A 14,891-nucleotide genomic window follows, 5' to 3' on the forward strand; every position below is an offset into this window, starting at 1 on the left:
TAACCTTGCACCTGAAGCAATTAGAGAAAGAAAAACAAAAATACCCCATAGCTAGCAGAAGGAAAGAAATCATAAAGATCAGGTCAGAAATGAATGAAAAAGAAATGAAGGAAACAATAGCAAAAATCAATGAAACTAAAAGCTGGTTCTTTGAGAAGATAAACAAAATTGATAAACCATTAGCCAGACTCATCAAGAGAAAAAGGGAGAAGACTCAAATTAATAGAATTAGAAATGAAAAACGAGAAGTAACCACTGACACTGCAGAAATACAAACGATCATGAGAGATTACTACAAGCAACTCTATGCCAATAAAATGGACAACCTGGAAGAAATGGACAGATTCTTAGAAATGCACAACCTGCCGAGACTGAACCAGGAAGAAATAGAAAATATGAACAGACCAATCACAAGCACTGAAATTGAAACTGTGACTAAAAATCTTCCAACAAACAAAAGCCCAGGACCAGATGGCTTCACAGGCGAATTCTATCAAACATTTAGAGAAGAGCTAACACCTATCCTTCTCAAACTCTTCCAAAATATTGCAGAGGGAGGAACACTCCCAAACTCATTCTACGAGGCCACCATCACCCTGATACCAAAACCAGGCAAAGATGTCACAAAGAAAGAAAACTACAGGCCAATATCACTGGTGAACTTAGATGCAAAAATCCTCAACAAAATACTAGCAAACAGAATCCAACAGCACATTGAAAGGATCATACACCATGATCAAGTGGGGTTTATCCCAGGAATGCAAGGATTCTTCAATATACACAAATCAATCAACCTGATACACCATATTAACAAATTGAAGGAGAAAAACCATATGATCATCTCAATAGATGCAGAGAAAGCTTTCGACAAAATTCAACACCCATTTATGATAAAAGCCCTGCAGAAAGTAAGCATAGAGGGAACTTTCCTCAACATAATAAAGGCCATATATGACAAACGCACAGCCAACATTGTCCTCAATGGTGAAAAACTGAAACCATTTCCACTAAGATCAGGAACAAGACAAGGTTGCCGACTGTCACCAATATTATTCAACATAGTTTTGGAAGTGTTAGCCACAGCAATCAGAGACAAAAAAGAAATAAAAGGAATCCAAATCGGAAAAGAAGAAGTAAAGCTGTCACTGCTTGCAGATGACATGATACTATACATAGGGAATCCTAAAGATGCTACCAGAAAACTACTAGAGCTAATCAATGAATTTGGTAAAGTAGCAGGATACAAAATTAATGCACAGAAATCTCTTGCATTTCTATACATTAATGACGAAAAATCTGAAAGTGAAATTAAGAAAACACTCCCGTTTACCATTGCAACAAAAAGAATAAAATATCTAAGAATAAACCTACCTAAGGAGACAAAAGACCTGTATGCAGAAAATTATAAGAAATTGATGAAAGAAATTAAAGATGATACAAATAAATGCAGAGATATACCATGTTCTTGGATTGGAAGAATCAACATTGTGAAAATGACTCTACTACCCAAAGCACTCTACAGATTCAATGCAATCCCTATCAAACTATCACTGGCATTTTTCACAGAACTAGAACAAAAAATTTCACAATTTGTATGGAAACACAAAAGACCCCGAATAGCCAAAGCAATCTTGAGAACGAAAAATGGAGCTGGAGGAATCAGGCTCCCTGACTTCAGACTACATTACAAAGCTACAGTAATCAATACAGTTTGGTACTGGCACAAAAACAGAAATATAGATCAATGGAACAGGATAGAAAGCCCAGAGATAAACCCATGCACATATGGTCACCTTATCTTTGATAAAGGAGGCAAGCATATACAGTGGAGGATAGACAGCCTCTTCAATAAGTGGTGCTGGGAAAATTGGACAGATACATGTAAAAGTATGAAATTAGAACACTCCCTGACACCATACACAAAAATAAACTCAAAATGGATTAAAGACCTAAGTGTAAGGCCAGACACTATCAAACTCTTAGAGGAAAACATAGGCAGAACACTCTATGACATAAATCACAGCAAGATTCTTATTGACCCAGGTCCTAGAGAAATGGAAATAAAAACACAAATAAACAAATGGGACCTAATGAAACTTCAAAGCTTTTGCACAGCAAAGGAAACCATAAACAAGACCAAAAGACAACCCTCAGAATGGGAGAAAATATTTGCAAATGAAGCAACTGACAAAGGATTAATCTCCAAGATTTACAAGCAGCTCATTCAGCTCAATAACAAAAAAACGAACAACCCAATCCAAAAATGGGCCGAAGACCTAAATAGACATTTCTCCAAAGAAGATATACAGATTGCCAACAGACACATGAAAGAATGCTCAACATCATTAATCATTAGAGAAATGCAAATCAAAACTACAATGAGATATCATCTCACACCGGTCAGATTGGCCATCATCAAAAAATCTAGAAACAATAAATGCTGGAGAGGGTGTGGAGAAAAGGGAACACTCTTGCACTGTTGGTGGGAATGTAAATTGATACAGCCACTATGGAGAACAGTATGGAGGTTCCTTAAAAAACTACAAATAGAACTACCATACGACCCAGCAATCCCACTACTGGGTATATACCCTGAGAAAACCATAGTTCAAAAAGAGTCATGTACCAAAATGTTCATTGCAGCTTTATTTACAATAGCCAGGACCTGGAAGCAACCTAAGTGTCCATCATCGGATAAATGGATAAAGAAGATGTGGCACATATATTCAATGGAATATTACTCAGCCATAAAAAGAAATGAAATGGAGGTATTTGTAATGAGGTGGATGGAGTTAGAGTCTGTCATACAGAGTGAAGTAAGTCAGAAAGAGAAAAACAAATACAGTATGCTAACACATATATATGGAATCTAAGGAAAGAAAAAAAAAAGGCCATGAAGAACCTAGTGGCAAGATGGGAATAAAGACACAGACCTACTAGAGAATGGACTTGAGGATATGGGGAGGGGGCAGGGTGAGATGTGACAGGGTGAGAGAGTGTCATGGACATATATACACTACCAGATGTACAATAGATAGCTAGTGGGAAGCAGCCGCATAGCACAGGGAGATCAGCTTGGTGCTTTGTGACCGCCTGGAGGGGTGGGATGGGGAGGGTGGGAGGGAGGGAGATGCAAGAGGGAAGAGATATGGGAACATATGTATATGTATAACTGATTCACTTTGTTATAAAGCAGAAACTAACACACCATTGTAAAGCAATTATACTTCAATAAAGATGTTTTTAAAAAAAAGAACAAGAAAAACATAATACCTATTCCCGTGTTAGCATGAATCTTTGAATCGTGTAAATATAAATATATGTTGTCACTTGAATAGGAGTTTGCCATATTATGAAATAATCTTCCAATCCTTCTGTGATATGATGAGCATGTCTTGCTCTTCTTGAAAATGTGGATTCATTTTTGGATTTAGGAGGCTTGTCACCCTTCTAAATCTCAAGAGATACTGTTAATAACCTAACAGGGACAGCATGACTGCTGACTCAGTTCTACAAATTGCTAACGTATGGGCCAATGGAAATTCAAATAGGCCAAATTTTACAGTTTCAATCAATTTATCTATGTCTGTTTTTCAGTGCTTATCTAGATTGTCTTCATTAGAAATGTTCTTTCCCAGACTTCCTTAACAGACCCTAAGTAAACACTTGTTAACTAATTAGTATTTATGCTTACTCTTCTGTTTCTTTCCTTCCATTTTTACTCCAAGGTAAACTATTCTCCTTGCTCTGGTTGTTCTGTTTCTTGAACACGTACTCTATAAAAGACTTCCTGATTATGAATACCTCTGCAGAGTTTTAATTATTGTAAATATGCATGTTTTTATGTATAAGTGTTCACTGTGTCCTGATAAGCCAGAGTCTTTCAACAGAGAGTTGAGAGGCCAAACATCACCTAATGTTAAATTCCTCATCTTTAATATTAGAGTAAGAAAAAAAGGTAGATTAGATAATATCCAAATTCCTTATGATTTTCTTCAGAAATAATAATGTTAAATATCTTGTTCAATCAAATCATCATGGCACTTTAAACACTTAGAATGTGCATCTTTGAAGTATTACTCAATTTACCAAATCAGTCAGCACATGAAATTATACTGCAGATAATTGCATAGAGATAAATTAGACATATAATCTTCCTTATGCCATTTTAGTTTAGATAAAATGATTACATTGAATTTAAAATAAAGTTTACTTTTTTACATATGAGCTAGGGATTAAAATGTTTGCTCCCAAGTAGTAAGTTTTAACTTTATTTATGTACTTGTCTATGTTTTCAAGCTGAATTTACCACCTCAGTTTTTCTAATTGATGGGAACAACAGCTTGTTAATTTATGTCTAATATTTTGACCATTTTTTATCCCTCATTTCTTGAAGTCATTTCTCCATATGCTGTTCCATAATATCTATAGTAATTCATTAATTGTGAAGTCTTTATATTAAAAAGGTAGACATATTCTCAACACAATTTCTCTATATCTCCATGTGATCCTCATGTAATTTTCTGTATCATCAAACCCATGTTGTCTTGCATGTTTTCTTTAGTCCTTCTAATGACATTCAATTCAAGTCAAAGTAATTAAAAATTCAGTGTTATCAAGTACCAGGTAAAGAAAAAATATATTGCAGAATCTATGACGAGGTACTGATAAACAGTATGAGATATTTGAAAGCAAAAGTGAATTTGAAGAAGCTGATCTATACACAGGTATTTTACATTCAGCTCCAATCAAAATTCTGTAGTCATTCTCTATAATCCCACTCTTATGATATTTAACACCACAAAAATATATAGTCACTCAGTTTCCTTCTGGCTTGCCTTGATCATCCATATCTTTGCATTGCTTTTTGAATTTTAAATAATTGCATTATAGTTATAATTTCTCAATTACTGAATTTTTTGACATCCTCTAAATTTTGTGTCTGCCTCACCCTAGTCTCATGCTGGTTTCCATTTTCAACTTTGCTTTACACGTACATTGTTTCCTATGTAATCCAAAACTCGATCTTCCATAAATCTCTCAATATAATGTAAAATGAAGATTTTGTGTTGAAAGTAAAACAATATTTCCAAGAGGCAGTGTCAATACTGATGTCAGTGGCAACTAGATCCCACAGCAATTTGCATGGTCTTCACCAGTTTTCACAGATCTCTCTGTCTCCCATATCTTCTCTTAACAAAAGTGGTAGAATTAACTTATGCAGAAACCAAATTTTCTTTTCTTTTCTTTTTCACTGAGCTAACAAAGACCTGACTTCATTGGAAATTTCAGGTCTGAAGAAAGCATTGACTTCACCATGATGACAGGTTCCGTCACCCGCAGGATATTTATTCTCTATTCCCTTGTCTTATATTTAAATGTTTCTTCTTCTGAGAAACACATCTCCCAACACTCCTCAGTTGCTTGAAATGGAGCGGGATCAGTAGGCGAGAAGGGTCTATAAAATAAACTGTTGATGCTAATAAACATTAAAAAAAATACTTTTCCCTGAGATATAACTGAAATAAAGTGAAGCACATTTTCATCTTCTCAATGAAAACCAGTTGTTCGGCTTTGCCATTGTTAGTGGAGTGAGTTACAGCAGATTGACAGTGGCACAATTTAATATGAAATACCACAGTGACCTTCACTCCTTTGGGGCTCAGTTCTCTTATTTCAAAAATGAAAACACTGAATTATTTTAATTAGAGATGTTTTCCAGCTCTTAAAAAATTCTCCTACCTACTCACATGATTGATTCCTCAAGAAGTTTCTCTGACTTAAGCTAATAAAATAATCGTAAGTGGGATTACACTGTAATTGTATTCTTTTTAAAATTTTGATAGCCATTGTGTAGAAATAATCCTGCTTACATATAAAAATATGCCATGCACTCATCAAAGCTTACATTAGCTAATGTTAGTGATGAAAATCACATCGTTTAAATTGTCCCTTTTATTAACAGAAAGACTGAAACTTCCCCTGACCATTCCAGACTGGCCCAACACTATGGTAAAAAAGAGATCTGTCATAGGATCTAAGTTCCAGCCATAATTCCCTGGGTTAATAATACTATATTGTTTGCAATTATATAATACTATCTTGTCTCACATTTGCTTGATAATAAGCAAATGTGCTTGGGCACAAAAGTACATGTTGAACTTCTGTACTTACAAGTCAATACAAAGCTTATATTTGGAACTATGATCCTTCCTGTTTGCAATCACAGTGGTCTTTCATCTGAAGGAGAATTTAAGATGTCTAAAATGCTCCCAGAATACCTACAGTTAATTTAGCAACTACAATTAAATCTCACAGACTCAAATGTATAGTCCATATTCAATGAGACACTATTTTACCATTGTCATGTGATAACACATTTGAGTTTAGTTAAACAGATTACAGAGAATAACATCACCTTTACCCAAAAGTATCTCAAGGCATCTCATCCAAGCCTTCTTGTGATAACACATTTGAGTTTAGTTAAACAGATTTCAGAGAATAGCATCACCTTTACCCAAAATTATCTCAAGGCATCTCATCCAAGCCTTCTATCATTGTGAACTGGTCAGTCAGTTGTGTTTCCTCCATTTTTAAGATGAAGAAACACATCTTAGGTTTTGGGTCTTGAAAATATTACCCTGAGTCTTCTAACTCAAAGAGCCTCAATTTGGGGGATTAAGGAGTTAGATCTCTACAGAGCTCTTGCTAAAAAAGCATGTTTCCTGGAATGAGGTAACTGCATGGCATCTTCAGACCAAAGAATCTCTTTCTGTGTCCTCTAACAACTTTACAATGGTGGTGGATATCCTGGTAGCTTGGAAAGTAGGAATGTTTTTAATATTGTGTCTGCATGTGATGCCATAGATGGAAGAATTCTGTGACCTGTTCTAACCATAACTGTCTTTAAAATTATCCAGGAAGTAATGCATATGGAGTGACAAATGCATCGGGACATCAATGTTTGGCATTCTTTCAATGTTTAGAATTCTTTCAACTTAAATATATGTAGCTACTGCTTAGCTAGATATAGCTAAGATCCAAGGGAAAATGAACTCATCACATGTTTTTAAAATATTGTTTAGGAAGGAAAGGTTAAATTAAACAGATAATATCATCTCTCAATCATCATAGGAAGGAATGGGACCAGGTGAACTCAGAATCCTAAATAACAAATAATCCAAAGGTCACCGTTGTCTTTGGAGCATATAATGCAATTTCTTCTGCAGCACATCTTCTTCCTGCTATGTAACTGGACAGCCAATTTTTTTTTAATTTCCAGAAAATGAGCCAGTTTAAGGTAAAGGGCAGAAGCACATGTGGCTCCCAGGAAATCAGGCTCACAGTCCCAGTTACAGGAGAGGGTTTGAATGAAGATGATCACCACCTACTGCTCATGGCCACATTTAACATCTTGGAAGCAAGGAGTTTCCAAATGAGGCTATGAAAAAGACTGCATTATTCAGCACTTTATTTTTTGCAACAGTTTTAATATCCTTATTTGTTATATCACCCAAAGCAAATCCACAGTTTAAGTGTTAAGATGAATAATCAAACCTCTAACTAAGGATGTTAGTGAAACACATTGGTGTTAGTGAGAAAAAAACAAAGCATGCCTCTGTCACAGGATTTGCATTTATAGGCTGGTCTCCCCCATGAATTAGTGCATAAACATTTTGAGGGCAACAATTACATTTTCTTTGTCTTGTATGGAACACAAGTTTGTGTGCCCACCACACAGTAAGGCCAAACAAACCAAAACATCAAAGTTTGGAGCAAAGAAAGTCTTATTATAGGGCCAAGAAAGGAGAATGGGTGGCTCATGTCCACCTAAACTGTAAACTCCCTGAAGGGTTTCAGCAAAGCATTTTTAAAGGTCAGGTGAGGGAGAGGGGAGTCACAGGGTATGTGATCAACTTGTACACAGTTCTCTGATTGGTTGATGTTGAGGTAACAGTATTATCAATGCTTAGGCACCAGTAAGTCTGGGGGCTTATGATCATCAGGGAGTTAATTTATTTCATTTGGTGGTTATTCTAGCATCTGTGAAACAATTCAGGAAGTGTGCATCATATAGAGTTAATTTATTTCATTTGGTGGTTATTCTAGCATCTGTGAGACAATTCAGAAAGTGTGCATCATATACTGTTATCTATGTACTTCAGAGAGGAGCTACAAAAAAAGATATGAAGTAAGGGTCTGTCCCAGGAAGACCCCATAGAGTCCTGCTCATTTACAATAGCATAGAAGTCAGTGCCTTAAACAAAGTAAATATTAAATTAATATATGTTAAAATAAAGAATGAACAAAACATGTTTCTTTATTTACTTTTAAATTTAGGAGGAAAAACTTGGGAACTTGATTAAAAAAAAAACAAAAAAACAAAAAGACTCCCTGGAGAAGTATAGATTAACTTTTAACTGTATTCAATGTGTTTTTAATGAAACTTCATTCTATTTTCTCCCAATAATTGATGATAAAACTTTTACAAAATATGTTCCCCATATTAACACTTTCACATACATCCCCTTAGATTGACTCAGTCAGGACCAAATATTACATGGAGAATATTAAACATGGATATATTCCAATTAGGTCCCAAGACTGAACCAAGAAGAAATAAAAAATATGAACAGATTAATCACCAGTAATGAAATTGAATTAGTAATTTAAAAACTCCCAACAAACAAAATTCCAGGACCAGATAGCTTCACAGGTGAGTTCTACCAAACACCTAGAGAAGAGTTAACACCTATCCTCCTCAAACTATTCGAAATATTGAAGATAAAAGAATGCTTTCAAACTCATTCTACAGGACCAGCATCCCCCTCATACCAAAACCAGACACATATATACACAATGGGATACTACTCAGCCACAATAAAGAATTAAATTGTGACATTTGCAACAGCATTGATAGTCTTGAGGGTATTACACCTTGTGAAATAAGTCAGATAAAGCCAAATGCTGTGTGATATCACTTATATATGGAACCTAAAAAATAAAACAAACTAGTGAATATAACAGAAAGGAAACATCTTACAAATATAGATCTCAAACTTGTCATTACCAGTGAAGTGAGAGAAGGGGGGTGGGGTAAAATAGGGGTAGGGGATTAAGAGATACAAACTATCCTGTATAAAATAAACTATAAGGATAAATTTTACAGCACAGGGAATATAGCCAATATTTCATAATAGCTATAAATGGAATATAACCTTTAAAAATTGTGAATCACTATACATTACACCTGTACCTTATATAATATTGTACATCAACTATATCTCAATAAAAAAAGAGGTAAAAAAGAAAAAAAATATTGCCCAGAACACAAGCTCAGAGGCTACACTGACAAGTCAAATAAATCATGCAAAGGGAGTCTCAGCTATGGCTGCAGACATACAGTAGGAAGCCTGAGGATGCCAGACCTCTTGATGAGAAGACTATGCATGGTGACACTTTGATATGTTTCAACATTTGCTGTAAATAATAACACACTGCTATTGCTATGTGTCAGGCACTATTCTATTTTCCTAATATCAGTGCAGCTAATTTTCAAAACGACCCTTTGAGGCACATAACTACTTTCTCCCTTTGAGCCCAAACAAGTTTTTTTGGTTTTTGATTAGTTTTAATTAATTGTGAGTTTACATTACTCAGTCCCATCCAAAAGTAACAGTGTAGTTCTTTCTTCTCTCTGATCATGGACTATCTGTATTCAATAATACAATATCTGAAAAACACAAGTGACTTGATTTCAAAAGTGCCCTTCATCAGATAACTTTCTTTTATCATCTTTGTCCTGCAGTCATTTGGTGATTCTTGGTGGAGTAGTGCTGGAGGTCTACTGCTACTCTGCTCACCAGTCTAAACACCATTATGCAAGTGGACACAGAGGAGTTGGAATGGAGAAGCAGAGAGGTAAGGAGGGAGTAAAGAAAGAGACCCCACTCTTGTATTGTTTCAGTGGCATTGACAACTATAACAACCTCTTTTTGGAAATACATCACGTAAATGTGATACAGGAGATACATCTAGAAGTCAAAGTATGCCTCAAGTTAAGCACATTTATTAGGCTGTTGTGTCATAATAATTGGTTTTTCTTAATAATTTTATTACTCAATCACCAGCCTCATCCAGGAACAACTATATAAGTAAAAGCCAATAATCAGAAAGGCTGGACTCCAATTCAGTTCCTGCCATATAATACCTGTGTCTCAGACCTGTAGTATCAGTTGTAACCTCTCCTTTTCATTTCTGATTTTATTGATGTGGGCCCTCTCTTTTTCTTGATGAGTCTGGCCAAAGTTTATCAATTTTGTTTATCTTTTCAAAGTTTTATTGATGTTTTTTATTTTTTTATTCTCTATTTCATTTATTTCTGCTCTGATATTTATGATTTCTTTCCTTCTTCTAACCTTTTTTATTATTTTTTTAGGTGTAAGGTTCGGTTGTTTATTTGAGATTTTATTTGTTTCCTGAGGTAAGATTGTATTTCTATAACTTCCCTCTTGGAACTGCTTTTGCTGTGTCTTGTAGATTTTGGATCACTATACTTTTGTTTTCATTTGTCTCTCCAGTTATTTTTTGATTTCCATTTTGATTTCTTCAGTATTCATTCGTTGTTTAGAACTATACTGTTTAGCCTCCACATGTTTGTGTTTTTTGCAGTTTTTTTCTTACAGTTGATTTGTAGTGTCATAGCATTGTGGTCAGAAAAGATGTTTGATTTCAATTGTCTTAAATTTGCCAAGGCTTGTTTTGTGGCCTAGCATGTGATCTATCCTGAGGAATGCTCCAGGTGCATTTGAAAAGAATGTGTATTCTGCTGCTTTTGAATGGAACGTTCTATATATTTTTTCTAAATGCATCTGTTCTAATGTGTTATTAAGGCCAGTGTTTCCTTATAGATTTTCTGTCTGAATGACCGGTCCATTGATATAATGGGGTTATTGAAGGAACCCTACTATTATTGTGTTACTCTCAGTTTCTCCCTTTCTGTTTGTTAATATTTGTTTTTGTGTTTATGTGCTCCTATGTTAGGGACATATATATTTACAAGTGTTATATCCTCTTCTGGGACTGATCCCTTGATCATTATATAATGTCCTCCTTTGTCTCTTTCAACAAACAATCTTTACTTTAAAGTCTATTCTATCTAATGTAAGTATTGCTAACCTGGCTTTCTTTTAATTTCCATTTGCATGGAATCCTTTTTTCCATTCCCCTCACTTACAGTCTGTGTTTGTTTGAAATCAACAGTGACTCTCTTATAGGCAGTATATATACAGATCTTGTTTTTGTATCCACTCAGCCACTCTATTGATTGGAGCATTTAGTCCATTTGCTTTTACACCAAGTATTAATACCTATGTTCTTACTGACATTTTGTTAATTGTTTTGGAATTGTTTTTGTAGGTATTTTTTGTTCTTTTCTCCTTCTTTTGTTCTCTTGTAATTTGATGACTTTCTTTAGGGTTATGTTTGTATTCCTTTTTCTCTTTTGTGTGTGTATTTGTTATAGATTTGTGGTTTGTGCTTACCATAAGGTTTATGTATATGTATATGATTGTTTTAGGTTGCTAATGTCTTACTTTCAATGCATTCTAACAACCCTGTATTTTTATCCCCTCCCCTCATGATTACTGTTTTTGATGTCATATTTTACATCTAATTGTTTTGTGTATCCCTTAACTGTTTATTGTTGGTATAGATGATTTCACTACTTTTGCCTTTTAAGCTTCCTACTGGCTTTGTGCATGGAGGATTTCCTACCTTTACTGTACGTTTGTGTTTACAAATGAGTTTTTCACTTAGTAATTTTCATGTTTCTGGTTGTGACCTTTTCCTTTTTTCTTAGAGAATTTCCTTTAACATTTCTTGTAAAGCTGGTATGGTAGTGCTGAACTCTTTTAGCTTTTGCTTGTTTGTAAATCTTTTGGTCTCTCCATCAAACCTGAGTGAGAGCCATGCTGAGTAGAAAGGTTTTTCCCTTTCATCACTTTAAATATATTGTACCACTCCTTTCTGGCCTACAGAGTTTCTGCTGAAAAGTCAGCTGATAGCCTTATGGGAGTTCCCTCATATGTTATTTGTTGCTTTTCTCATGCTGCTTTTGATATTCTCTCGTTATCTTTAATTTTTGCCATTTTAATTACTTTGTGTCTTGGTGTGTTCCTCTTTGGGTTAATCTTATATGGGACTCTCTGCACATCCTGGATTTAGGTAGTTGTTTTCTTTCGCAGGTTAAGGAAGTTTTCAGTTATTATGTCTTTAAATATATTCTCACCCCCTTCTCTCTGTCTTCTCCTTCTGAGAACCCTATGATGCAAATATTAGTGTCCTTGTTGTTGTCCCAGTATTCTTTTCAACTTTCTTCATTGCTTTTCATTCTTTTTTCTTTTTTCTGTTCAGAATCAGTGATTTCCACTATTCTGTCTTCTAGCTCACTGATCCATTCAGCTATATCATTTAGTTTACTCTTCATTCCTTCTAGTGTATTTTTCGTTTCATTTATTGTATTCTTTATCTCTTTGTTTTTTCTTTATATTTTCTAACACTGTTAAAAACGACTAAATTCTTGTTCTGTGCATCCAGTTTCTCCTGAGTTCTTTGATTATCTTTATAATCTGAATTCCTTCTCAGGTAGATTGACTATCTCTATATCACTTAGTTCTTCTGTGACTTTATCTCATTCCTCTGCCTGGAACATGTCCTCTGTTGTGGTCAACTCTTGTTTGTCTTTTGTGGAGTGAAATGTCGTCTCCATGCCCAGACCTCACAATAAAGTATAAATCCTAGAATGTTTTATACAAGGCCTTCAAGATCTGTTCCCTCTTTTGTTCTACTTGCCACTTTTAGCCACTGACTACAGGTCCTTCTACAGAGACTCTCTTCTCCCATTCTTCTCCTCCTGCCTTCCTGCACTTCTATAACACTTCCTCAAAAAGGCTCCCTCTTCCTCCATTCTTTCATTTCTTTTTCTTCATCTTCCTCCTCATTCCATCTCCATCTATAGGAGTTGCTCCCACAGTTTCTCTCACACATCACTATGGCACAGACTATAGTAATTCTTGATTTATAGATCTGCAATCCTCAACAGATTGTAAGTCTCTTGAACAGAGTGTCTCTTAAGCAGGAGATTGTCTTTGAGTAGACTGCTTGTAACCTAGTGCTAAGAAGAAAACAGTTACTCAAAGGTATTGGATGGTAGAAGAGAGAGAGGGGAAGAAAATAAGAAAAGTTAAGGAGTGCAAGAGTAAATCCAACTGGTGTAGGTCTTGAAGTACACATTGAAGTGTTAGAGCATGATCCTATGAGCTATTATGTTGATTAAAAGTAATTATTCATGAAGCACTGCATGGTAAAAGAGGAAAGCAGGAAATAAGATTACTTGAGTTTTAAACAGAGCTCTCCCACTTAGTAACAGGGAGACTTTTCAGAAGTGCTCAGCCTTTTTGTGCATCAATTTGTTCATCTGTGAAAGAAAAAGGTAAGATGACACATGCCCTATCTCTCTCAGAGTGGAGGAACTAATAACATATAACAGTTAAGAGCACATAAATGATGTTGGGGAGAAAGAAATATTCCTCTGCCTTTCTAGATTCTTCTCACTTGTCTAAGAGTTAAATTGACATGAGACTAATTGACATAAGAAAATTACTGAAAGGTTTAAATACATGTATACATGGGAGAGACCCAGAAAAACTAACTTGCCAAAAAGCCTGAAACCCTCACTTTAAATACCATCTTCAGCTAAAGACAAAAGAGGATGTTGGGGGTAGTGGTTTGAGACCTCAAAGGAAAGAAGGCAATTCACATGGAGATGGAAAAGCAAATTTTTGGTAAACAAAAGTTTGCTGGGCCATGCAGAGAAAATGGGACACAGAGGGAAATTTTAACAAATAGACTTTGCTAGATTTGTCTGTTTTTAACACACCTACTTCCTACTATAATTGTCTATGGAGATAAGTCCCTTCCTGGAACAGGTCTTCTATCTAGGCAGTTATGTGAAATGTCAAAGTTTCTTCCTGAGTTTTCTGGGCCTGTTTGCAGCTCAAGATAGTATGCATGCCAAAGAGACATTTTGTGGTGGCATATTTTGCTCCCTTAAATTGGAAATTATATGTACCAGCAGTGAGACAAGGAGGTCACAATACCTCTGTCTCTCAGTTTCTATCTTTGTAATATAATGTAGACAAAATAATAATACCCAGTCCTTAGTTACTGAGAGGATTGAGTGACAGGATGTATTTAAAGCAGTTAGGACATAGTAGTTGCTCAATAAACATTAACTGCCATCATTGTGATTGTCATGAAAACTATTACATAGTTTAAAAAATAATTATGTTAGCTGCTTACAAGAGTGGTATATAAATCATAAAATGTTGTGGCACAAGAAGTGTTGTAATTATTATTCTAAGGGCTTTTATAAAAAGATGGGTTCAAAAGCCTAAAGAGTAAACTATTGTGAAGCCTCCTGACTAGTATTAGTACATATCTGTTAATAGACCAATATGCAATGATTATTATATCAATTACTGAGGAAACTGGATTACTTTTGTTACATAACAGTGTCCATCACATGTCCCTGGAACTTCTGGCATTTTACTAATGGGTCATATTTTTTTAAAGAGAACTTTATGTTCATTAAAACTAAGGTGACCATCTGTTCAGGTTTGCCCAGGAGTCTGGGATTATTCCAGTCGTGCTAGCTTAATTATTTTATTTATTTATTTATTTATTTATTTATTAACATCTTTATTGGAGTATGATTCCTTTACAATGTTGTGTTAGTTTCTGCTGTATAACAAAGTGAATCAGCTATATGTATACATATATCACCATATCCCCTCCCTCTTGTGTCTCACTCTCACATTCTCTATGCCAGC

The 14,891-nt window shown here is 35.1% G+C and overlaps 1 protein-coding gene across 1 annotated transcript in view; it reads left to right on the forward strand.

The window, feature by feature from the left end:
• The window catches only part of RIT2 (Ras like without CAAX 2), a 567,177-nt gene that overhangs the window by 44,229 nt on the left and 508,057 nt on the right, over positions 1-14,891 (forward strand). Inside the window, 1 exon segment of the mRNA XM_061169231.1 lies at positions 10,631-10,658. Coding sequence (XP_061025214.1) covers positions 10,631-10,658 — 28 coding nt within the window.

The sequence above is a fragment of the Eubalaena glacialis genome, chromosome 15 (assembly GCF_028564815.1).
Source record: "Eubalaena glacialis isolate mEubGla1 chromosome 15, mEubGla1.1.hap2.+ XY, whole genome shotgun sequence".
Taxonomy (NCBI): Eukaryota; Metazoa; Chordata; class Mammalia; order Artiodactyla; family Balaenidae; genus Eubalaena; species Eubalaena glacialis.